The 27,381-nt window shown below is 38.6% G+C and overlaps 1 protein-coding gene across 2 annotated transcripts; it reads right to left on the bottom strand.

The window, feature by feature from the left end:
• Nucleotides 1-285: 285 nt before the first annotated feature.
• Nucleotides 286-27,381, bottom strand: SLC9A8 (solute carrier family 9 member A8). Of its 2 annotated transcripts, XM_035343962.1 has the most exons (16): nt 27,261-27,381; nt 26,567-26,745; nt 22,489-22,569; nt 17,572-17,630; nt 15,981-16,064; nt 14,929-15,030; nt 14,176-14,210; nt 12,983-13,126; nt 11,594-11,732; nt 9,634-9,739; nt 7,539-7,655; nt 5,881-5,963; nt 4,163-4,274; nt 3,516-3,736; nt 2,304-2,450; nt 286-1,006 (listed from the first exon to the last, which is right to left on the bottom strand). In XM_035343962.1, exons 1-16 carry the CDS (start codon nt 27,266-27,268, stop codon nt 899-901), a joined length of 1,725 nt encoding a protein of 574 aa, XP_035199853.1. In that variant the 5' UTR covers nt 27,269-27,381; the 3' UTR covers nt 286-898. The 2 variants fall into 2 exon arrangements, with proteins under 2 accessions (XP_035199853.1, XP_035199854.1); XM_035343963.1 differs by lacking the exon at nt 26,567-26,745 and having other exon boundaries at nt 27,261-27,368.

The raw sequence follows: 27,381 nt of genomic DNA, 5'->3' as shown, positions 1-27,381 counted from the left end.
CTGGTGAATTCTGGAGTGTTAGGGGCGCTTCATGAGTTTTGGTAAAACAAAAGCTGCTGCTTTCTAAGATTTGAAGCCGCTGTGCTAACACAGGGCAACAACCAACTACAGACAAACTGGCTATAACTAAAGGAAGAAAATGTTTAAAAACTACAATTTCAAATGCAGTTCTGTACAATCGTATAATCCCCCATCCCCTGCAAGTCATGCCATAATCAGTACTGTAATGGATTAGACACCTTAGAATAGTTTAAAAAAATAAAACCATAAAATTGAAAACAAGACATTTGAAAATGACAAAAATACCAGTTTTAAGAGGTACTTCCTTAAGTGTGCAGCATCTGCTTTTTGTCAAGGTACTTATCTTCTCTGGTTTCATGATGTGCAAATCCCTTAAGTTATAGATTTATTCCAGCCAACTTCCCTTACTAGTGCTGAAACAAATTCACAGTATAAACTGTCAAGACTCTCCCTGTGAATGACTGTGTGTGTATATATATATCTATATATTAAAAAAGTGCAGCTCATCCTATTCTGCAGAGTCATACAGTGGCTTTGTACTTCACACATACAGCAGATTTCATAATAGGCAGAAGACCTTGCATTAAACATAATGACACAGTAATGTCATCATTTCATAGCAGATGTTTCTGCTTTTTAAGACGCTGTGTGGAGTCTGCTATGCTATAGAATGTGAAAAGTTCCTTATTCAGTCCAGTGTCTGATGCTTAAGGGGTTCAGTCACCGACTAGAGAGATCTAAACGCATCGAACAAGATATGCCCCAAATCAGAAGGTTCATTCTTAATTTTCCAGCTTTTGTGCAGTCAGACTCTTGATACTTAAATATGCTTTTTGAAGGTCAAATAATAAACTCATTGCACTCCTTCCCTGGTCTGCTATAGCAGCTCTTGCTCGTCATCTTCAGATCCTGAGGGTCCTTGTCGTACTTCTTCATACCACTTGTTTGTGAGGGTTTTCATCTGTATGCGCCCATGATGCAAGTCCTAAGGCACAAGAAACAGTTGTTATTGAGCTACAATACTACTTGCATGTCTGAGAGAGCAAAAGAGAAAGCCTAGTTTAGCACATTCCTCGGGAAGTAAGCTGTTTGTGGTCTCTAAGTCTACAAAGCCGTTCTGTTTCCTACCAGAACACATCAAGTGTTCAATTAGTAATTATTTCCAGGGGTGATATTTTTTAGAGATTTTTTGACCTGTTTTTCTAGACAGTCCTGCTTTGTGGATTTTAACAATCACAGAATCGTCTAGATGGCCTTTCTTTGAATCTCACTCCCCTCTACGTGTTTCCAGGGACAGGGGAAAGCTTGTGGCTTGCTTTGGTGATTCACATACTTATTTTTCTAGCCTTTGGTTGCCATCTGGATGGCTGCCTGCATTTTTGGCTACCAACTACAAGTCAGATGCTTGCCCTAGTTTCTTGATTCATTTCTGGTTTGCTTAAAAACAAACAAAAAACTCTCTGGCTTTTGCAGGAAAGTGCTGAAAGCATTCTTTCAAAAATAAAGGTAAAAAATAAGAGAAATTGTATGTTTGAGCAGGCTAGGAAGACGGAATGGGCACACTAGAGAAAATGTTTAATTACACAGCAAAAATGCTCAATCCTTGGCAAATTGGAGGAAAAAAAAAACAAAAACACAACAACACATGAATTATATGGCCAAGAAATCTCAGGTTTCTAGGGCCTGAAGTGAAAATGGCACAGTATTTACACCTCTCAGAGCCACTCAGTGTTAAGTTACTTGTTCAGGTCAGGTGCCACTTTGCATTTACAGCTCCACGGTCTTCATCTCCCAGTGAAGGAGTCTTAAAAAAAAAATGAAGGCTGCAATCCTTATGCTTAGTTCCAAGAGAAAAGCTGCCCTCTGCAGAAAAATCACAGCTCAAGAATTCATAGGACCATGTACAGTTAAGGGCAGGAACTTTGTGTGATAGCACTTTAAAAGCTCTGTACAGGTGGCAGTAGGTTTTCCTAGAATCAGTAGTAATTTATGATATTCTTCATGGTAATCTGCAAGCTTAAAGGCAAGTTCAATAAATCCATGCAGCTTTTTAACTTTAATTGTGGTAGCCCTCAGAGATGCTCACTTAATCCAACCAGCAATTTTACAGTGCAGCTTTTCATTACAGCTGTTCTGCATATGCACAAGTAAGATATTACATGGCTCTCTCTTCCTAGTGTAGAAGTTGCATGGTTGCACTTGAGCCTTGAATGGTACAGAGTGAAATGACAACCAACTCTACCATGGACTTTCTTTTCTTCAGGAAAACAAGCAAGACTTACTTCTTGTGTGAGTCGTCTGGTGAAGAAAGGATTCAAATACTTAGCATCAAGCCACATAAACCCTTTGAGGTCCTGGCGTTTTATATACTGGGCTTCATATTCCTCCTCTGTGAGCTCTGATAAATGTTCGGATTCTATGGTATTTCCCTAGAAATATCACAAATTGCAATAACCTGAGAAATATTGCAGTTATTTCCTCCAGCTTGCTTTACCCCCCTCCTATTCTGCTCTATTCCTTCTCACAACCACTTCCCGTGCTGGAACAAAATGGAAATTACCACCTCAGCCTACCAAGACTTATGGCTGTATGAATCTGTCCAGCTGTTGACTCCCAGAGTCACTTAGCTTCCCTTTTCATGCTGAAAGGTAAAAGGCTTCAAATATCCCATAATTCTGTACTGTTACTAGGGACAGATTTCTAGCATGCAGGTATTCCTTGTGAGCTGTGTGGTAAGTTTATATAGCAAGCAACTCTTTAATATCAGCATCTCACTGAAAACAAGCCCTGTTTCAGAACATGCTATATCCCTGCGCTCTTCCTATAGACATCAACCTCCATAGAGAGAATGAACTAATTCTGAAGGGTGCAAACTTTCTTAAAGCCTTATGCCAAGAGAAGCTGTTCTTCAGACCCCACAGAATAATACCCTGCATGTATCCATTTGATGGTTTGGGACAAAACAGGAAAATGCTCCAGGATACTTCATATACTCCTGTCTTTAGCAGATGAGTTTTCAGCCTGGCTGTTAGTTTTCTTCAGTACTTCTGTTTAGCCATAAAAGACTTTAAAATAAAACCCAGTTGCAGAGGTGCTGTTGTTAGCACATTCTCATGGCCTTTTCTTTGACTTTTTCAAAATAATTTCCATCTGCCTTTTATGATTAATTTATGACTCATAATGCACTAGCTACTTTCTGTCTGTATATGACTCAATCTATCCTGTCTCATCTGTCTTATGCTTTAAGGTTTACTTTAATTTGTATGGTTCAATTTATAATTAGACTGAGTTAAGATAAATTACTTTCAGCTCTTTGTCCAGTTATTTGTGTAAACAGTAACCAAACTCTGTCTTTGGGATATTTTAAAATGATACTGCTTGGCTCTTTCATACCACACTTCCATTACACATTTTAGTAAATAGTAAAATACTAGTTTTTTCTTTGAAAATTAAAAAAAAAAAAAAATCCTCTGAATAAGGCAACAACAACAAACCATCTTCTCTGTCTTGCTAAGGTTAATGTCCTTCTTGTTCCTCTTGCGTGCTTTGGAGTCCTCAATATCAATCAGTCTGATGAGGGGCATCGTTCCTCCTCCCAGCAGCAAAATTGTGAACAGCACAATGATGATTGTTGTCGTCCCAATGAGCTGTCGCTTCTCGATTGGTTCCAGGCCCAAATGGAGGCTGAGGGCATAGGGAATTGCACCACGTAGACCTTCAGAGAGAGGAGTAAATCAATGAAGAGTGAATCAGCACCATTGTTAGTCCTTAGCACCCCGATAACTCAACAGGAATCCTCCACCTTTAAAAGATTTTTACAATCCTGTACCACACCCATTTATTTATCATTTGGTTACCATCCTAAAATTAGTAAGTCCTTCAGGTATTGTCTTTCAGACTGAAGCAGCTAGGTTTTTAAGAAAGTAGATTATTTGCAGAAAAGTTTTAGTTGGAATCTATACTGCCCGGTCCCCTAGCACAAAGGGGGAAGAACATACGTATTGCACTTGGGTTTGAGAATGGTGCAAATGTTCAGTTAGGTTTTCCATAGATGGAAATCCAGTTCCTCTCAGAGTAGCCCACAAAGCAAAAGAGATTAAACATTCTTTTCCAGTCCTCCATACTTTGAGCTTTCACTTACCACTAAACCACATGATGAACATCATTTTGGGGGTGATTTTATGATCACGGAAAAAGTTGAGTAGGTAGGAAAGTGGAAAAATATTCACTGCTCTACCAAACAGAACAAGTACCTGAAAAACAAAAATCAAAACAAAAGACTGACTGATGTGTTACAGTCACCCAGGCCTGAATTGCATTGCATTTGGCTTGTACCAGCTAAGGTGAATAAACCCTTATCACCCACAAATCTTATAAACAGGCATGTTGCTAAACCAGCATAAAAAAATATCTCAATATTAGTCAATGTGGAATTTAACATTTTAAATGTTTTGTCTGCTTAACTGAAATTAAACCAGACTTGTCACTGACAGAGACCAGACACTACTTTACTTATAATAAATAAATGAAACCCAGGAGGTGTTCCAGAGAGACCAAGAATTACTTTGGGTAAAAGTTTTCTTCAGTTCAACTCCTTTAATCATTCCCTTGGCACAGCAGCTAAGAGGCTAAGATATTTCTGTTGTCTCCCCATGGATCAGTTCCTCAGAGAAAAAGGCCAGAAGCTGAACAAATGGCATGTAATTCAGTTCCTCAACACTTGCCTGGGTACGGTTATAAAATACACCAAACATCCAAGCAACATTGTGGGGGGGGGGGGGGGGAAGTACCATTGCTTTAATGACAATCAGTGAATACAATGAAAACTCTAACTCTGAAAAGCCGCTTTTCACAAGAGCATTGTTTTGTAAACTCCACCACAAACAGACCTTACAAAGGTAAATACCCTAGAATTAGTCAGCAGGATCCTTGAAGGGCTGTGCTGTTTACTTTTATGAATCACCCTAAAATTATTCAATTTGCATTATGGCTGTGAGGGCAATGCTACAGAGAAGGAAGTTTCACACCTTAGATATATATTAGATAAGGAAGTTAGGTATGTACGTGCAATGCAGCAAGAGCAGTTCCCCGTGCTGATATCATAATCTATAAGCTGTGGAGAACAATTATTCCTTTTAGCCGTGGACTAAAATGTACTAGTATACATTGAGGCATGTGACGGGAAACGGATTCCCATTTTCCTCTTTTCACTCTGCAAAGAGAATGTACTTTTTATGTTTCAGTTAATTATAACAGCAAAAGATGTAGGGAAATCCCATGTGAAACATAATCTAGCGTATTACTATATAAACAAACTGCAAATATCTATGACAAAGACACAAAAGCTGTAGCCCTGGAGTGACAAAATGTAGCCGACTTTATATTAGTTTGCATTGTTGTTTCTACAAACTGCCACTCACACAAATTCTTCACATGAAGCTAAAGGTACATAACTCAGGATCGTTTTCCAGGGAAATAATTTCTGGAATAAATTGGCATTTATAATAATCTCAAAATCTTTTGAGATTTAATTTAATAAATCTAGCAGGGTTCAAAACAATGAGGGTTCTTTTCCTTCTTAGTAAAAATCTGGTACACTGAGGTTCCAAAATAACAGTAAACTGGAATTCCTTACAGAAGGTTCATGTATACACACACTACAGTGCTGACAACAAAGCTAATAATTCCATGCTATTAGTGAGAATTAACTCTGTGCAATATATTAAAAATAAAGATATTTTCATAAAAACCTATAAAACCCAACAAGTAGTCTAAAATATTTTAAGTGTAAGGGTTTATTTTTCCCCACAAATATCGTTAAAAAGTACCTAAACAAGTTTGAAAAAAGTACATACTTACTATGCACCAGATGACAAAGGATGTTTCAAACTTGTGAGGAAAACTAAAAATTGACAGGCCAAGAAATGCAAAAACACACGTTTCTGAAAAAGAGAAATCACATTTGAAATAAAGAATTCTGTAAAACCTTTTCTATTCCTATTATAAGTTATTACATATGGTACATAAACTTTATTTCCTGACCTTTGAACGCTCAAAATAAGCATGAATGCCACTATGCAAAAAAGCCAGATACTCACTGTTGGTGGACTGCACTTTAGTCTGTGTGTAGCAGGCTTTTTTCAGCTGTAAATTACTAATTATTATGAGCTAGCAAAACCTTGTACTAAAATTTTTTCTTTGTTCTAAAGACTGAGGTGTTTTTTTTTTTTTTAAAAGAATATAGGACAAGCTGTAGAACACAAGCTTAAAGGAGCAAACACTAACAACTTCTGCAGTTCTAAATCGGATTCTCTATAAAACTGAGATATCTGACACAGTCTCATATATCACACGTTAAGCACTATTATAAAGTGTCCAATGTATAAATACATTCAGGTCTTATAAACTGCAGGAGTTCACAACTTTCACCGTAATAAAATACTGCATTATATGATCTACCAACCTTTGTACATTCTAGTAACCTCTAGAAGTGATGTTTGGAAATCTGAAATAGTACCACCAACACACAATGACTAATTCCATCCAAATATTTCATTTCCAAAGTACCAACCTCTTAGCATTACAGAATCTCACGGTGAGGTTATTTCCTAAGTCTACTGTTCTGGTAGGCATTCTAGCATGGTAGATTTCTTATCATAGAGGCTGTTACAAACAGGAAGGTTTTAAACAGACAGTAGCAATAACTGAGTTACTGACTGCAGCATAATGCATTATTGCTCATGCTTTGGGTACTGGTTACTTCCATTTGCATAGCCAAAACTTGCTGTAAATGTGTAGGAAATTACAGAGTAGCTTAAATTAACTCCTTTGGTGACTTGAATGAATGCATGGTTTTTAGCATTCATAACAGGTTAAGACAAAACCTGATGCGCTACTGGTGCTCAGGTAGCGAGTGGTTAAATCTGCAGCAATGTCACTCCCTGCCAAGTTCCAAATACATCTTTCTGCAAACAGTATGGAACATGTTCATGCCATTCCCTAAAAAACAGGGAGATATTTTTGTAATACTGAATCAAGTCATTTCTTCACAAGTTTCCCTTTGATAAACCAATGGAAAGGCTACAGGACACTGCACTGCTTGTATGACTGCTTCCAAAACCTACTTCTCAATCTGGGAAGTTATTGTTTTTGCAAGCAGCTTTTTATATCCAAAATAATTTACAGAAAAATACTGCTAAGAATCCATCTCCCATGACTAAAAGTAGACCAGAGGAGTCTGAGATCTCTACTTGGTTATCAATCTTGTTGCAAATCTTAGCAGGAACCAGCAGGATGGGAGAAGGAGAAGATTTACTGTATGTTTTATCCAGGATGGCAGGAAAGGTGACTTTTGACTGCTCACAGCCTGCACTGTTAGGAAGTCTCTTAAACACATGTACCACTGACATATGAATAGCTAGAGGAAAATTCACATTTCTCCTCCTCCCATTGGAATCACTATTTCATGCAAGTCAATTTTAAAACTTCATTAGTCATATACCAAAGGAAGCACCTACCACACATGAAAGCAACAGTTCTCAGTGTCTGCTGCATTAATATCTGTGTAACGGGGGAGAGGTTATGGTGCGTATAGTGGGACATGACGATGCCAGAAAAGAGAATTGCCATGATACCTGTAGAGAAAATGCAGCAGTCAACAGAAGAATAGTTTGCATGCTGAAAATACTGTTTGTATTTGCACCCCATATTAATGCAAAAGCTTATGAAGCAGTGACTGGGGTTTCCATTGCCACTGCTATTCATGCTGTTTTCATTACACTGGTCATATTAAATGCTAGGAGGTCCAATATAGGTCGGCTGCAAGCTAGACTAAATCCCTGTTACGTCATGCTTTCCCATAAAAAAAAAAGTAAGGGAAATAATAAACTGATTCTTGACTGCTTTTCCTGCCTTTCACTTTCCTTAACACATAGGCAGATGAGATCAAAAAAGTAATAAAAACAATTTGGGAGTAGTGGGACAAGAGAACCATATGATTTAGCTCTCCCAGAAAAGTGTGTCATTCTTTCCTACCTGCTCATCAGCCAATCAATCACTCCACCAGAAGCAGAATGAGACCAACAGGGCATGGGTGTGAATCCACCCCTGTAAGGTGTACCAAATGATAAAAATTAAGGACGACTGCCTACCCACAATTTGCTATCAATCTGAGAACGAGAAAGCTATCGAGGCTTGAGAATTCAGGGCAAAAATAACCTTTGTGGGATGACAGAGCCTGCTGTGTAGGGCCTGTAAGGAACACTACTGTGCAGAATGTGCCTTGTCTCCAGCATACAGGTCACTACACCAGCTACTACAGGTGATTTCCGAATCAAGAACCACTTAATTTACCATTATAGAGTTCAGTTGCCCTAATGACATGCACAGCTTGGATGGAGGTACAGCAGCTGATATCATAGGCCAGAACAGATGTCTCAGATGTCACTGTATTCTTGCATCTTTGATTTGTGTTAGGGATTTTTCCATCTACTTTGCTTAACAGCTCTTGGTTATTTACGGGAAAGAAGAATCTGAATTTCAACCTATTTCTCTAACTGCTCAAGACATGTCACAGAAGCTGTCAGTTGTTTACTGTTCATGGGGAGCTAGATCTCTTAACGGAAGGTTTAAGCATTTCCACAGCTGCTGCATAGACTTACACCGGAGAAGCATGTCACTTGAGATGATGGCTAGGACTGTGGAAAAATTTAGTAGCACACTTCAAGAACAACTACTGTACTCCTTATGACAAAACTGACCAAAATTGACAACACAACCCAGAAGAAATCAATTGCAACGTGGTGGCTTTCTATAATGGAGTTACAGAGTAAGTGGACAGGGGAAGAGCAACTGACATCTACCTCACATTCTTAATTCTTATCATATACAGCAAGAACATAATGAAATTAAACATAATACCAAAACAAACAAACAAAACAAACAAACAAACAAACAAAAAAAAACAACAAGCCATTTCCCAAGCTGTATGAATTAAACTAACTGTTGCATCCCTTTCCACTTTCCTTTAAGAAATGAGACAGGAAGATGATTGCTTCAAAAACCACATAAATCATTAGAGGTCAGGGATGTTGGGAATCCAGGTATCCAGCAGAACTGGACCCCGGTCTTTGTACTTTGTTCTGCAGAACAATGGAAAAAGTCCATCTGCAAGCCTCTTCTCCTGGCCCTCAGCAGAACTGCTGCCTGGTGTCCAGAGATACATAAAATATTCATTGGTCTCAGCTAACTTCACTGAAGGACGTGCAAAAAAAACAGCTACTGGGTAGGAGGACAGCCATTATCTAAGTTAGCTAACACAGCTAAGCTCTCCTCACAGCATGTAGTTGAAATCCTACCTCTGTGTTAGGCAGAGGTAACTGGGAGAATACTATTTGCATTGGCTAGCTAATGCTTCTGAAAACTGTGATTATCTTTTCTATACCTTTATAAAATTTAGTAAAGAATAAGTGTTCCCCTAAAGTAAGACAAGGTCTAAAGTATGAGCACAGGTTAAATGAGAAAACGCATAAAACAAAACCAGGGGCCCTCTTAGCCACAAAAAAAAATCCTACTCAAATTTATCAAAGAAACTTTACACATTTTGCTACTCACCTGAGAGTGAGATACCTTCTGCAAGTCCATAAGGAAGGTAAGCAAAGATAATCATCATCCCAAACTCTAGAGAGGGTGTCTTCCTTAAATCAATGTGCTTTAGCACGTACACACGAAAATGTTATGGAAAAGGTAAGTCCAAAAATCCAAATAAAAATTTAAATTGTTACCATTCCATTACAAAACAATGATTATGCTTAATCTTAATCAGTACATACTTACTGGATAGCTAATAAAGTCTACAAATTGTCCCATGACTCAAGCGTGGAAAGATTAGTAATTTCTTACGAGGAGTGATTTTTAAAGAACCTACCACTGGTAGAAGTCTATCAGAATGGACAGACAGAGATGGAAATGTTCTGCTACTGATGTACCTACACAATAATGATAACAGCACACTAAATTGTTTGTTTGGATCTACAAGGGCCATTTCCCTTCACATTCAGTCTTTGAAATTTCTTCTCCAAAATTATTGTAAATAAGCCACAACAAATTGTTAAATAGTAAAGGCTTTCCTAAAAACAGGAGAGATTTATGAAACAGCAAAGTAAAAATAAAACAGCTCTCAGTTGTTTTAACAAAAACAGTGTATTTTTTGTCTTAAATATTTAAGATACTTAAAACTTACTTCACATTTGTAAGTCAAAAGTGTGGGCATTTGTCAAGGGCTGCAAATTCAGCTTTGCATCACATGTGTGGTTCTGCAGCACAGCTGCTAAATACAAGAAGTAGATTTTGCCTCAGATTTTGCTTAGTTATTTGCCACACTAAGCATGCAAATAAACTTTTCTGGTCAGTCACTAGACTTCTAGTTACTTTCAAATGGCTGTGACAGATATGCAGTAATATTAACCATGAGGAGACATGTTCATTTATTCCTTGAATCATATCCTTGTCTCAACTCTTATCATCTTTGATAAAATTCAGAGGATAAAAGGCCTGTGACATGGAAGTTCACATTCCTCCTGAGTCAGGAACCAGCAACAACCTTCAATCATATTTATCTGCAGGCAACTAGTAAGAGATTTCCTTTGCTACACTGAAATTTTGCATGTCTGTGGGAAATCTAACTCTGAGGCACAAATAACTGTAATAGGGCAACTAAGCAGCTTTTTTCTTGGTATCATTTAGGTATCAGTGAAAGGAACGTTAAACATCTGTCTCCCTTTTTTATTGTGATGTATGGAATAATTTAAAAGTTCATGGAATCAGATTAATGAACCAAAAGAGGAAACGTCAGTATTTAATCAATCTGTTCTTGTTATTTACAAACAAAATACTTAGCAGTATGTCCCAGATGACATGAATAACTGTTGCATGAGAACAAAAAAGCTACCTACAGTGAATTCAATGTTAACATTAAAGCAAGCTCTCAACAGAGGTACCTGACTTAAATAAACATCCTTCCTTATCTCAGCAGAGAAGCTTCTGGGTTGTTTAGCAACCAATGCATACAAGTGGAAAAGGCAAAATATAACTCCACGTAAAAACAAACAGAACAGTATCTGCATTCAGCTGGCAGAATACACAGGGGCAGATGAGGTGGTCTGACTCAAAAGCCCTTGGGAAAAGGAGCTTTTTTTCTTTTAAATTAACTGTTTTATATATGTAGAAAATGAGCCTTGTATTCGTAAGAACGGATCAGTATTGAAATGGAATTAATGCATTTTGAATTTACAAAACAATTACCGTATTTTATAACACTCCAGTGCACATAATATAAGCTACTATGCAGCATTTCAGACCTTAATTATGTTCATAAAAATTGGATGCAACTTTTTAATATACACCCATGCACACTAATACAAAAACAAAATAAGCATGAGAAAATCCTCAGCCAACAAAATGATCTCTGTTAAGAAACATCCCCTAAGGAATACTGGAGAATATGGGAGAGGCTATTAGAGTGCTGAAGTTTACCAATTTATATCTGTGCATCACCAAAATTAAAAAAGGATATTAATGCAGAAATAAGGCCGGTAAGCGTGCCAAGTGCTGCAGAGCCAAAGAACATCTTAAGAAAGTATCCCAGAGCCTGTAGAAAGGTTTGCCATCCACTTACATCTGACATATTTTCTCTTGTCAAACCTTCCGCAGTGCTGGATAAATAAAAAATAATAATAAAAAAAGAAACAGTTATAAATGCTAAACCTAGATTCAAAAAAGACAGACAGCTTTTGAGAACAACAAAAAGACTTGTATTTCTTTGTTGCTAGTACTTTTAAAAGGCTTTTACTGTGATATATATAACAAGAGGAATGTCAAAAGATGTTAAATCAAGTCTCAGTCTAATCCCCAAAGGGAAACCTAATTCTGCCAAAAATCTCGAAATCCAGCATTGGTCTTCTGAAGCTTCTCAGACTGGTGTAAACAGGCTATGATAATGCCCAATATTACAAAAAAATTTTCAAACTTTGAAAGGAAAATGCATTTTGCTGTGGTAAAAACTCTGGGCATGAAAGAAAAGTCAGATCATGTGATCCTCAGAGAAAAACAAGTGAACAAGGACACGTCTCATGAAATATTTAGGTGTGAATGAGAGACAAGAAGGTCACTGGAGAAAAACAAAGACATTCTTAAGAGGAAACAGAATAAATCTCTTTGAATTTCAGGAATATCTTTCATAGAATTCCATGCAAAAAGTTATGGATTCTAACTAATCTTCTATTTGACTACTCTTAGTCTTCACGGTCTTCCATAAAGGGACCGTGACTGTATTCAAAAGCTATTAGTTCACAGGAAAATTACTCTAACTTCTCTACCTTCTTAGCTGATCTACTACTCGTATATATGCACAGTGATTATCTATTGATTTTAGCAGTAATATGAAAATATGGCTATATACCTCTATTTTTTACTCTTTCAGCCACAAAAAAAACTATCATGGATAAATGATGAAGATACTGAATGCTCTCATTCCTTGTGATAGCCCTCGTATGTTCTTATTGCGACTGAAATGTGATTCTGGGTGTAAGCCAACGATACAGGAGATACAGCTGCAAATTTGGCAAGATAAATATTTTTGTGCAAGCCCGAAAGGTAGCATGTTGGTTTTCTGTTGCCAGGACCCTAAGATGGAAAGAGAGATGATAAACTTGCAGACTTACATAACAACCTGGGGTCAGTTTGATGAGGAACTGAGAGAGCTGCAAAAAGGCAGCCATTTAATGTCTCCCGCCAATGCAGTTTATGCTTTGAATTGCTTTTAATAATACAAAATTCAGCTCTGTACCAGAAATACATGATTTGTTCCAAAAGCAAATCAAAGAATTCCTGTATATCTGAATAATCAATCAACAGAAAAAATTGTGGCTGCTGTTTCCGTAACGTATTGTTCAAATGCACTTACTTGGTCAAGACAATAGACACTGCATCATTGAGAATGCTTTCTCCAAAAACCAACATGTTAAGTACAGGATCCACATTGAGGGCATTGAAAATGGCAATAGTAGCCACAGGGTCAACCGCAGATATTAAGGAGCCGAATGCAAAACTGGGAGAACACAAAACAAAAAAAGAACTAGATGAGAGAAAAATATGTACCTATTAAACTGATATTAACAACTAGTAACAAAGATGTTATGTCTTACAGTGTTTATACATAGTAAAGAGTTATGCTCTCTTCCCATTAACAAGAACTTGAAGTGACAAAACGGATGGTTTTGTTTTTCAAAGAGAAATGTTGTTGTCCAGCTGGAAGTTTGAGAAATACACAGCTCCCAGCTCTCAACAACAGTACCGATGTCTTACTCCAACTAAGTACGAAAAAACAAACAATTTTACAGATACTGCCTAAACCATGTGTCACATGTGCATAGTGTTACCTGTTTAGGAGTACTAAAAGGCAACATCTAAATGGAACAGCTAATATTTCATTACTTTGGAATCCAAAGATGGACAATACAGAGGCAATGGGACTGCTCAGATGCATAAAATCAAACACTGTAACAAATAAGGAAGATTTTTTGCTGTTCATGCATGTTTTACTTGTTATGTTTTCTGCTTGCCACTTGACTTATTTATGGATTCTAACAGAAAACTGCTATATGTTGCCATACAATGAACTAGCAAACAAAATCCAAAAATAATGCAGAAATGAACTCTGGGCTGGTGTCCTCCTAAGAACCTGATTAGATTCTTTGCCAAGTTCTTGAAAAAGCTACATTACTGAAACTGAAAAGCTCATTATGTCTTTTAAGACACTGTTTGGACAAGGAAGCTATGCCTTTTTCATATATATTAATCATGTCAACTAATCAAAGTTTACATATTTTAACTTTAAAGGTTGTTAAAAAAAAATAAAAAATCAGTGTATTTCCTGGCTGGAAAAATCACTGAGCACAGGATACTATTTGGAAATAAGAGCATCGTAATAGGGTTTAGAAGCATTAGATCAATTTTTTGGTGTAATACACAATATTGAACCTAAGCAATCCAAAGAGTAACCAGAAAAGCTTGCCAACTACAGTGCATTTCCCATATACCGTGTTATCTTGACAAGTGCTCCATTTCACGTACTACTCCATTTCCCCAAGAGCTTACCTGTCTGTCATGTTGAGTTTATAAATTACATCAGCCTGAAATAGGCAAAACATAAAAGAATCACAATCAATTGTATTTTACTGCTATTTTTACAAATAAAAGCATCAATCAAATCTTAAGCTCATTATCATGAAAAAAACAGACCATAATAATATCAGAAATAATCCTAATAAAAAACATAGTAATGATGTTACCCAAACTAACATTACCCTGTTACAATTCTGGTCACCCCAAAGCAGGAAAGACCAGACAAAACTGGAACATATAAAAGTAAGTAAAGTAACCAAGGCAGTCAAAGGAATGGAAATGTGAGAGGCAAAGACAAAAAGCATCAACTGTTTGGCCTAACAGAACGAAGTCTCAAAGACATAATCATCTACATCTATGTATTGGGTTAACTGATCTAAGAGGAAACACCAAAGCAGAGAAGTGAATGAAAGCTGTCAGCTGAAGAACAAGTAAATTTAACTCTGGAAATAAGAAGATGGCTCTTATAGAAGGCAGGTTTTGGAACAACCTTCCAGAGGGAACATCGAGTAAGCAAAAGAAAATAAAACTCAGCTCAAGTCTTAATTGCTTTTAACATGAAGCATATAAGGGATTAGATTACATTGCCTCTGAGAAAGCATGATAGCAGAGAACTGGACTTTGTGACCCAGGAATTCACTTTCACTATGTTTGTCTGTTCTTGAAAAATGGACATTCAAAGAGCAAGCGGCATAAATGTAAGTGTTTCAAAGTAGTTATTCTTACCTGGCCTAGGAAATAAATTCCTCCACCTACAATGAAAGCTGATATCGCTGTGCCAAATACAGAAAATAGTGTGATGGAGCCTATGTTCTGAAAAAAGTTGCCCTGGAACACAGTAACACATTAAGTATACCAGTGAAAATGAACAGAGGGAAAAGTCATGTTTCAGGTCTGCATCTAAATTAGATTCTGATTCACAGATATGTTTCAGAGATAGTAAGCCTTCAATAGTTTTATCCCAGGACATATAACCACCACACCATCTGCCTGAAGAGCTTGTTTTCTTGAGGACAACAGCAAAACCCTGTGACACCCAGGACAGCATGTCAGTTTGGTACCGACAAACCAATCTTCAGATGAGCACTTGAATTTTCAGAAGCACTTGGACCAACCTGATGGAACTGTAAATGAATCCATCTGTTGTAGAAGGGGCATGTGAAAAAGACTTGTAAACAACCCAGCTGCTAGTCCATTTCTTAGGTTGAGATTTTGAATAGAAAAGTCTTCAGCAATGGTACCACTCACAGTACTACTATCTCCCACTGCTCTCTCCTTCTTTTGCAGTACAGTTTAAACAGAAAGGCAGCACACGGGGTGGATGAGAACTGCTTCTGCCAGAACTGGCACTGTGAGAAATGTCCATGGATAAACAGCCTCTCAGGCAAACAGTGAAAACCCTTGCAATCTTTTTTGCCCTTCCCCTTCTTTACATAGGGAGCGACCCCACCTTTCCCACTTCTGTTCCTACTCCTTCCCATTCTGCCTCCTTCACATCAGCCCTTGTACGGCTCCAATGAGGTAAGAAACCTCTTCAACCAATGAAAACGACATCTGTGCAGCACCTACCACCTTGCCAACATTCAGTTAACAATAACAAGCTTACATTCCCTACATTCAGGGTTGAAGGAGCTTATTATTTTTGCACTCTCAGTTGCCTGACGATGAATATGGTGGAATTTAGTGCAGTTATTCTAGATTTCACTACAATAACTGAAAGCAGAATCTACTCCAAACAAAACCTCAACATTTAAAATGAGTGTCTGACATTGGCTAACCTTATGCAATGAATATCCAGATTCAAATATAATAGGTGGAAGCAAAAGCAGAAAAAACATATTTGGGCGAAACATTTCTTCTTCCTGCAAAACAAAAATGAAGCATAATTTGAAGGATATCATGATTATTGAAGTATCACTGAACCTTCCCAAAGGAAATTATTAAAAAAAATGAAGAAAACGGAAGTATCACATTTCATTTTAAAAGCTACATCTGATTGAAAATCTATACATTTTAATGTGTTTCAACTGAAGAGAAAGGAAGTCTTCCTTTAGGAAAATAACTGCCAAGAAATACTAAGCTGCAAGCTAGGATTAAAATTCACTACTTGGACCAAGATTTTTACTTTAGTAATATAAATCCTATTTAAAACTGGAGACTCAATTCACTGTGATTTCAAACAGTTCACTGATCTAATCTGAATAAACTGTTTGATCTTATTAAACAAAATCACAATTTAAATACTGCATTAATTAATATTGCAGTAATAATGAAGAGTTCATTGCTTTGATTATGTGGATAAACTGCAGGAGGCAAAACCCTTGCTTCACTGTAGACTTAACCTCTTGGAGACACTTCTGCCAGGATTTTCCCTCCCTGGCAAAGTCTCTGTAGCTCTGTAACACGTCAGATCTCATAGCATCACACGTTAATTCAGGTTGGAAGGGACCTGTGGAGGTCTCTGATCCAACCCCCTACTTCAAGCAAGGCCAACTCAGAGCAACTTAGGTTGCCCTAGGCTTTATCCAGCCAAGTGTTGAATATTGTTGTGGATGGAGATTCCCACAACCTCTCTAGTCACACGTTTTTGGTTATCATCTCTGTTAACATTTACTTCCTTGCATAAAATAAATCACGGAGTTGCAGGACAAGGACATCCTTCTGCACAGCAGCTTTGCTTACATTTTCTGCTGGAAGTAAAGCTCAAGTCACATTTCCATTGTCTCAGTGTGAGAAATCCTGCTGCTTCAAGCACACTGGTTTTGGCAGTCTTTCCCTAAGAAGCTCTGGAGTACCAAGAAACATGCCATGCTGAATGGATTGCTCTGTGAAGTGTCTGTTCTCAACCTCATCATATGTTACAGTTTTAAGTATATGCAAATAAAATAAGTAAATAATTTTTAGCACAGCTATTCTGGAGAAGTGGTCCTTTCTTCCTCTGTGAAACCTACATTAACATCTCCAGGTAAAACATGTGACTTTACAGTATCAAAACACTTTTTTTTTTTAAGAAAACATCTACAGATTTAACTCTAAAAAGGAAGAAAAGGACCAATTCTAGTCAATAACTATATAAGACAAATAATTGAATTGCTTTTCTTCTAACTGTGACTGGTCCCACAGTGCGAGATGTATAGTACCTCTTTTGGGAGAAAAACATTGTGTAGAAAATGAATAGCAGGATCATGACATCAAATATTTGGTTGCATTATTATTAAAAAAAATATATTTGACAGAGTGTAAAATACTAAATTTTTGGAAATTACCTCTAAAGAAATAATATTACCTCTAAAGAAAAAATATTACTAAGTCTTATTTCAAACATTTAGAGATTGTTCTGTAATTAACAATTAATTGCTTCAAATATACCTTCCAGTTGGCCAGCTTTTGAGCCTCTATGATTTTTATAAAAGCTCCCATAAGGATACCTAGGAGACAATAAGATAATATTATTAAAAACTCACAAAACACACTACCATTTCCATTAACGGTTACAGACGCTCAGTCTTTAAATTTTAAAAGTATAAACAAGGCAAAACATAAAGCAGCAGGTCTTTCATTCCTAAATCACAAAAAAATGTTGGGGTCTGATATAAGATAGCTTCCAATATGTTACATAATTACATAGCTTCCCTACACAAAATGTTGTTGCTTAGGATATCTAAACAGTGAGCACACATATTGACAGTACTGTGCTCATTGTTCCTAAAGGTAAGCGGTTTCACTACTCAGAAAGGCTTTTCATCTAAAATGCATTCAAATGAAATTTGTCCTGTCTTCGTAAAAAATCAGGAAGTTATTAGTTAGATAACTATGCAGTAGCACAAAACAGCCATGTCATTTCAATGCTATTTGCAGCATTAACACAGCTTAAGTGAAATCAAAGTCTTCTCCACAGAGGTGAATTTTGTCTCAATGAAATCATAGCACTTACTGGCAATGGAGTAGACAGCAGATTCCGATCAGGGTGGAGATACTGTCAGAACTATCTCCCAAATGGATTACATGTATTTTAAGTCATGTAGAAACACTAATTTAGGTATAAAAGAATTTTATCAAGGGTGCTGCAAACTCATTGGTTACAGATTATTGTGCTCTTTTCTCCCACACATTTTCAAACAGACAAGTCAGAAGACTCCAAATTAACAAGATTTTGTTTAGAGGTTAAGATGATTCTTAGCCTGTCATTACTTGCATTCAAGGAGTTATGAGGAATTTGTCTTTGGTCAGATTCCAGATCTGTGTTTCTGTATATTTCTTTTTATTATTTATAGAATGAAGGCTTAATAATCAAACACTGGGATGTATAAGTGAAATACACTGAATAAAAGGTAAGAAGTGGCTAAGAAGTGTTAAGTATCCTGTCCTGTAACCCATGTGTTTTTCATTCCCTCATACCGTAGCTATCAAAAGAGTCTTACAAATAGCATCACATGGATTACTGCTGATGGATGTGTCATACGCAGAAAGCCATGAGGCTTAAGCCTTCTTTCATACAAAAATATGTGAAGGCATTGGCTCCAGAGGATAGAAACACTTGTTCCATTAAATGCTTTATATGGAAAGGAAGAGCAAAGCGTTAATGAAGGAACATCAAAGGTCTGTAGTCCTTTGAAGGTGGCCAGAATGCAGATACAGCCACTCACATGCCAGATAAACACAGGTTTCAGTACTAACAGTCAGGCTTTCTATTCTGGGATGGAAATGATGTCAGAAGTCAAGGACTATAACATTTCTGATTTTTGCAGAGTAGCAACAATGTCTTCAACTGGCACAGACAGCACTTGTATCACTTAACAAGTTTATGTGGAAAAAAAAAAAAAATACAAACAAACCATCATCCAGAGCCTATACATCTGAGGACACAGACTTCAAGAAGTGCACTTGCCAAGAAACTTTCAGTATTTTATAAATTAGCATTGATAAACGTTGCGTAAAACTGTGTTTTGAGGAGATTTAAAGGAAATGAGAATCCCTTAAATCACTTCTGCAGAAGTAGAAGGGCTCCAGCACAACTGTGAGAAATGGGACCACTGGGAGTAGGCAAAACCAGTCTGCAGGCTCCGGGCTGGGCCCATATCCTGTGAGCTCAAGATGCTGAAGTAAATGGCCAGTCCCAATCTCTTTTGGAAGAAGAGCTAATCATAAGCTGATCCTAACAGCAGTGTCACAAAAAGAGAAGATCCTTTTATGATATCAAAAGTTAAATAATCAGCAGTATAAGGTAACAGCAGAGTTTAAGGGAAAAGGATGAGCCTGAACGACACAACTTACATCTTCCTATAAGACAGGCTAGTTCTAGCTGCCTGTTATGCACACCTGTACTATTAAACTAAGATTACACAAGCAAAGTCATGAAAGAGGGCTGCACAAAATAATGCATCACCACGATGGCCTAAGAGCAGCAGAATGAAACTTTGATGATGTTTCGTACAACCTGTCCCACACGTCTTTACAAACTACTCCTCTTTTATCACTAATGAAAGCAGTCTTCTTTCAGACGGTTCCATCTCTTAAACCAGCAAGATCAGTTCGATGTTTTTGTTAAGGGGCTAATTGGAAAGTTAAGTCTGTAAGAGTTAACCTCATTCCTTAGATAACATTACACAAAGTTTCTTAGTACAAACAACGTCAGGAACAAATCTGAGAGAAAAAAAAAAAAACAACACACACACACACACAAAAACCTGTCAATTATTTTTACTAACAAAATTCCAGTACCTTTTAAGGATGAAGATCAAAATCTACCCCTAGAGAACATGCTTCTGCCCTGTTTACCAGGAGAGTAATATGCACTAGAAATTGTAAAACACAATCTTCTGAGCAGCTTAGACAATGGCAGGAAAAACAATTGTGAAAACCTTACTTATCTGCTCAGCTGCCATATTTATTAGCCCTCAATAACTGCCCGAGAACATTTGTTTAATTTACAAATTAAAATAGGACACACCTCACTTCTGGCACTGCTAGCAAAACTGGATACTTGAAACTCAAACTGTGCTCTTGCAGCTGTGTAGATCATTACCAGTAACAGAGGTTCACTGACCAGCAATTAGCTGGCAATTCCAATGATTATACAGATGCCGTGGCCTGTCAGCAGAGCTCACAGTAGTTTAAATATGACCGAGTCAATAAACCAAATAAATAAGGCTTAAGTGACACTGGACATCTGTTAGCCTGGTTGCTACTAGGTATAACATTCTCCTGACTTAGTGGGATTGCATTTGTTGGTATCATCTAGTCTGCTTTGGGAGGCAGCCTACAGCTACGCAATGGTTTGCACACTGAAAACTGAACTGTGTGAGCTTCTTAGGCGGCTTCTGTGTGAAAACACAAATGCACTGATGCTCCTTCTTACTGATCTTGAGTAATACTGACAGCCATATCAAGAAAACTCAGCAGTTTCATGAACAGGCTTTTGTTGGCAGTGACGGGAGCACAGAATATATCAGCACAGCTAAACTCCCTGCCCTGCTGCTCAGATGCCAAGAACAAGAAACGGAAAGAGAAGAATGTCTGTGCCTCTGCTGCTCCCTGCAATCCTCAGCAGGAGCAGTGACACAGACTCGCCTAACACCCCAGTGCTGCCCAGTACTTGGCTACAATGATAGCAAAGAAAATCCAAAACTATGGCAGCAAGAACAAGCAATATACTGCTGCACTTTAAATGGGGGAATATGCTTAAATTTAGATTAGCTATCTAATAACAATGGTAACTAACCTGATTACAAACCAGATTAACACTTCTCACCTTTCTGTACAAAACTAAAGGATACTGAAGAGACAGTAAAGTCCTTCTGAAACCTTTCAAGACACTGGAAGATATACCAAAAAAATCACCTCACCTGTCAATGGCAATGTGTAAGAAGGAAAGGAAAGAGAAGTGCGTTAATAGGGAATCAAAACATGCTTTTTAGATGAAGAAGGGTGAGTATGAAGAAGTCAGGATGATCTTCAGCAGCTCTGATCTTTTCATGTAGATAGAAGCCTAACCACACAAGAAGTCTGATGGGTGCTGTTACTACAAAGATGAGGTGTGCATGCAATACACAGGAAATTCACACCATCACCATGACAGATTTCTTAGAGGTCTATCTGTTTTTCAGCTGCACAGAAATGTCAAAATTCAAATATGACCTTGTGAGACAATCTGTTTTTGAATTTCAACACCTTCTACTATGCTGGTAATGTGATGTGGCATGCATCAAATAGAGATAACTAAAAATTCAGGGTGTTACGCCTTGGAGAAAATATGTTTTTCTTCTAAGTAACAGCTCTAAGATTTTCTCAATCTAGCACCAAAAAGATGCCAGAAGATTCCTATTTTCCAGAGAGTGCAAGGTACTGACAAGCACCAGAAAGGTTTTTTCCTCCCATTGTGAAATGGCGTGAAAATACAGTGAAGAGGTATGACAGAAAAAGGTACCAGAAATTACAGCAGGCAAAGCCCAGGAGAAAGACAAAAATCTATCCACCCAACAAGTATTACATTCCTCCACGCTGTGTTAGGATTACTGTTAAGCATCTTTCTCTTTGTGCTGTATTTTTAGAATGGCTGTCAGTGAAAGTGTCACTCCCAATAGAAGCAAAAATATCACACAGATGCTGGTAAGCAAGTCTCAGAGGCAGGTGGAAAACTCTTTCCTGGGGTTAGTTAAACCAGGTTCTTTAAACATTGCTAGACATTATGTACAGAAAATAATGAATATATTTGGCCTCATTTCCTTCTCATTTACACATTTATAAATCAGAAGCAAGAGCATACAAGTAAGTGAAATGATCATAACGGAAAACTGTAAGCTTAGGAATTCTCCAGATTTGGTTCAAATTGGGTTAAGGACGTGATTATCATGAAGAGTGGCATTCTGTTACCTCAGGTCATAGGAATAGCTCTTGTCAGGGTACTACAGGGAAAGTTAAGTATCTAGCACAGTGATAACTAAGTATCTAAAAGTCCAGGGCAAGTTTTCAAGATACAATTATATTCCACAGCTAGACAAAATCCAAGTCTGGATTCAAGAATGGAACTTTGTTGCCAAAGTACCTAGGCAGCAACATCCCCCAGTGCCCATGTGTCATTTTGCTGGGCCACTCTCTGTACATATGCTTTTTTTTTTTTTTTTCTTTTATCAATTTAATTCTTTGAATTAGTTGTTTTCTTCACTACAACCACTTTGCCACATCTTTCTAGTGATGGCTAACACACAAAAGCACAGAATTTTAAGCACAGACTACTGAGTGCCTGAATTAAGACAAATCTGATATCAAAAAGCCATGGTTACTCACCTAAAGAAACAACAGCTACACTCTCTGGTAAAAAATGAAGTCGGTATTTTATCAGTAAATGCACCAATATGATGCAGATAGCTGTGAAGGAAAAAAACAGTAGAAAAATAATTTAGAAGTGTTAGCAGGGAATAAAATATGCTTTTAAGTAGTATTTCTAAAATGCATGCAGGAAATCTTTTCCTAATGATTCAGTACAATACCACTAATGAAAATAACCAAATTTTAGGTTCCTAATTCTCAATGAAATACTTAAATTAATCTACAAATGACAGAAAATAACGAAGGCAAATTTTAGCACTTAAAATTATCTTCTAAAAATACTAATATTACTGCCTTTAGAGGCTGATTCAGCTTACAATAAATTTTTCTCTGAACACTAGCTGTGAAAAATGGCAGTCATACAGAACACACTGTTTTAATATCTCCTTTTTTTTAACATTTCCATAATTTTGAAGTAAAACATGTAAGCACATATACACATAGCCTCAATTAAAATTTCAGAGGTACACTCTTTCGCACCTGACTCTCTTTGAGGAGATGGGCTTTATGTAAATGGATAATCACAAAACCAGAAAAATTTACACAGGAAGGGATCTCTTGATGTTATCTAGTCCAATCTCCTACTCAACAGAGGGCTAACTTGAAAGTCAAAGAAGTCCATGGCCTTATCCAGTCGAGTTTTGAAATCTTCAAAAGTGAAGATATCACAAGCCCTCCAAACCTTAGTTCCAGTAACAGTCTCATGGCTGCTTCCTTCTTGTTCTGGGCACCTCAGAAGATTCTACTACTCATGTTTAGTGTTGCTATGAGGCTGCAGGATGGATAACTGCTTAAATATCTTGATTCACATAAACCTAGATTATTGAATTCCTACCAATTTTTATTTGAATATTCTGCTTGTTGAAACTGCAATTCTTCTCCCATTTTAATCTAGCTCAGCCAGGAGTCAGACAAAGAAACAACACCTGGCTTGCATCTCTGTAATACATGCATTTCACTCTATTCACTACAAAATCTTTCATCAACGGCCTAAGATATAAACTATTACTGCTCGCATTTTGACAGAAAGCAACCGAAGCTCAAGCAGAGTCAACAGCGTTTCATAGGTGGAATCAAACTGCAGCTTGCTAAATGCAGCAGAGACTGTTTCAAACTGTGTAGTTTACAAACCTAGTGGTAACTGCAGTGAGCTGGCTTCTGTGATTAGCTCTTAGTGATTTAATTCAACTGCTCCTTCTAGTTAAGAACAACAACAAAAAACTCTGCAGCTGTTTCAGAACACTGCTTTTAATTTACAGTCTGAAAGGTGCAACATGTTCCACCAGTAACTCAGAGCTGTGGCGTGGCTTGCTGGCTCACACCACCCATGAACTACTGGTGTCCCGTCATGATCTGCATTCACTGTACAGCATCACAAAGTACAAAGCTCATAAATACAAATACCACTTTTTTTTTGTCCTCTTCTCCTGCGCTAGGGAACTGGAATCACACTGATGCCTGCGTTCCCCCCTTGGTATCTCATACGCCCTGCTCATACACCAGCGTAGCATTTTATTTATGTGCGTAGGAATGGATGGAAGGATGGGCTTACAAACTGAGCAAGGTCTCAAGAAATACACCATATTTACTCAGTTACTGGCATGCAAACTGTGGCCAAAACTGTGGGTTCTGAGTGACAAGCAGGGACAGCTCCATGCAGGAAGACTGGCAGGACTCATTTCCCTACATTTACCCCACTTCCACGCCACCAATCTTTACAATATTGATCTGTGAGTTTTCAAACACCAGTGCTTACAGCACAATATCGTAATGCAGACTGAAACTGCTTACTTTAAATGCTGCACTAGGAACTGCAGCAGTTCAGGAGCTAACAAGCAGCTCAGATATTTGACTGCCAGCTGCCAAACTGTTGGAGCAATAACCTCATCACATATCCCAAGCAGTCCTTATACTCTTGCCCATCAGTCCTATGGAGTTTTGTATCAATTTCCTGTCTGTTAAGCACAAATAATACGCGTCCAACAAAGACACTTGGGATTACTGCGTTAAAAGCCTGCTACACTGCTACTGCCTGGGACAGATCCATAAAGGTATCTGTACCCTGCAGATTTCCAGCAAACTCCAATGCAAGCACAAATATGCTTTCCACTTCGCAGGTCTAAGTGCCAGCTTCTTTCTACTCTTCTTACTTTGCTTTGACAATGAAATAAAAAGCAACCATGGCCTAAGAAGTGACTCCCACCACCAGAAATACTGTGCGGCACCCCCATAGATTCCTTAGCTGCTTGTCACCTATTCCTTTTGTAAGACTGCTCAGTTTGCATTTGGCAGCATGTCATCTCCCCCAGGCACTTGCACGTATCAGGAGTAAAATGATCAGGCAAAAGGCTGGAAGAAGCACTGCTCTGGACAGGCTGTAAGAATATTTGAGTGTCCCTCCCAGGAAGAGCACAGTAGGAGCACCCAATGTGACAGAAGGGAATTCCCGGATCCCATGGATGCAGCAGAACAGACAGGTATGACTTTTCGGCTCAATGGGCTATTGAAGATGAAGTGGTGTTTGAACAGTGGTGTTTGAACAGATGAACAAGCCATGGGAAATTTGGGATTGGAAACTAACTCATACTACTTCAGGGACTTTAAAGCTGGGGCTTGAATTTGACACAGGCAGCTCAGAACAGATCTGCCTCTGAGTCTACCCCAGTTTAGAACATTTTAAACATTTAGAACATTTTACAGCGCATAACATCCAGGTTTAAGAGTATTGTAGGCACATTCATGTTTGTCCTTACCACACTCTTAAATGAGATTATTATCAATGGGAACAACTACAAGCAACATGCTTTTATACTAGTTTAACTTTGTTCATGGAACTCCTCTGTCCTGAGGGTGATGCTTTCAAGATGCATTAAGCTATTGTACTGGCATAAACAGGCTGGAACACAGTCAAAAAATCATAGCTCTGTTCTTAATGTTCTTCTGACCTTTTAAAATCCACGAGACATGCATATTCAGAAAATTTACTTTAATGTTACAAGTTTCCTGAACTGCATTTTGCTTTAGTCTTTCTTTTGCTTCTGTTCAAATTCTGCTATGCCATTGACCACTGGGAAAACATCAGCCCTCTTTGAAGATTAATTGATACTGTAGAAATCAGTAATTTTTTTAAAAAAAATCCAAATGATTTGCAGAAGTTTCTGCACTGCTGTCAACTCCATAGCTGCTATTTCCTCCATTTGCTACAGGAGTGACTAATTCAAAGACTAGCTGACCTGTCTGGCAGAGAAAAGGCTCTTTCAGCATAGCTTGCTTTGGAGGAACCAAGCACACACACACACAAAAGAAAACAGACAAGCAGTCCTCTGTGAAAGTTTTGTTATTGTTACAGTTTTGACTACAGCATTGCTCTAAGCAGATGGTAGGAGACAGCTATATTCTACTAAAGGAAAGATGACAGCCTAGACTACAGAGAACTGGGTGGGCATCTGCCATTCAAAATGCCTCTGTATGTGTAACAATGTTAGCACAACTATGGCAATCTGCACGTAGCTATTGCACTGCTAAGAATGTCAGAAATTTGAAAGAGAGGGACAAACAGATACTGTGCTTTAATACCTGTGCAGGTAAACCCAGCTGTCTGATATCACCCTATATAACAAAGCATCTTGAGCGATGTCTGGAAGTACTAGAAACACACAAAATTGAAATGTATCCAGTATGGTCTCCCCAAAGAGAGATTCAAGCACCACAGGGCATTCTGACAGCATCTTTCTCATACGTGCACACATGCCATGTGCTTGATTAGGAACGTAAGGGCAATTAAGTATGTTATTTGCACTTTGAGATCAACGTGAAAAGGTCTGCAACAGGCCTCAGTTTCCATGTTTCTGGGGGAGGTCAGGTAATTAATTTTGTGTGTGTACACTCAGCTCTTCTAAATACGTGTGCCTGTACAATACTTCACCAACAGAAAACCAGAGGAGACATAAAGCAGCATGGTTCTGAAAGTCAGCCCACATCCTCACATGCAGAGTATGCTTAAGAGCGATTAAGAGACTTTCAGTTCATCATTCACCTAATACAAGAAGACTAAAAAAAATTGTCATGCCACTAGATTGCTCCTCTTGCTGTGCTTGGACTCCAGTCTGAACTGGAAGGATAGGTTTAGCAGGTGTAGGTACCACCAGCTTGGTGGTAGCAGCCAGCGTGGTGTGGAGGGTGGCATTGATGACTTCATGGGTGGCATTTGCAAACCTGTCAGGACAATACAACATGTGATTACACCAGCCGGGAGCAGCTTGATAAAGAATTAGCCAAGAAACGGCACACACAAAACCCACCACACCGCATTGATTTGTGCCATGACAAGCACATCCGGAAGCGCTCTGACCCTGGACAAACAGCGGAGCTTCGAATTCACTGAGGTTTTTATTGCTCAGTGTCTTCGTGTGGTGCTGGCACCAAACACCCAGGGACGCAGTTCATGGGGGCAGTGAGAGCCTGACGCAGCGATACCCAGCCTGACAGCCACCGGGGCCCACGGCCACCAGGGGCCACCTGAGGCGACTCAGGGACCACCCTGGGCCTCTTAGGAGCACTCAGGGCCACCCAGGGCCCGGCCTCCTCGCACCACCCCGCAGCCCCCCGCCGCAGAGCCCAGCCCCGAGGCCCAGCCAGCCGCCCGGGCTGCCCCAAGGGCCCGAGCTGTGCGCGGGGAGGCTCCCGCTGAGGGGAACGGCCCCCGCCCCCCCGCGGGCCGCCGCACTCACTCCGCCATCTTGCCGCCCGCCGGCTCAAACCGCGCCACTTCCGGGAGCGGCGTGGCCGCTCTAGCCGAAGCCTCCGCCAACTCTATGGTGGGAAAAGAGAGGGAGGGGGGGCTGGGGGGTG

This window comes from Oxyura jamaicensis, chromosome 20 (genome assembly GCF_011077185.1).
Source record: "Oxyura jamaicensis isolate SHBP4307 breed ruddy duck chromosome 20, BPBGC_Ojam_1.0, whole genome shotgun sequence".
NCBI lineage: Eukaryota > Metazoa > Chordata > Aves > Anseriformes > Anatidae > Oxyura > Oxyura jamaicensis.
This window is presented reverse-complemented; position numbering and strand designations above follow the sequence as displayed.

What these genes read in the sequence shown, in the direction of transcription:
- SLC9A8 (XM_035343962.1), bottom strand. An exon ending in AACTGTTGCTTTCATGTGTG is followed by an intron (nt 5,964 to 7,538) that starts GTAGGTGCTTCC and finishes TCTCTTTTTCAG; the next exon opens with AAACGTGTGTTTTTGCATTT. An exon ending in CCAGACGACTCACACAAGAA is followed by an intron (nt 1,007 to 2,303) that starts GTAAGTCTTGCT and finishes CTTGTGCCTTAG; the next exon opens with GACTTGCATCATGGGCGCAT.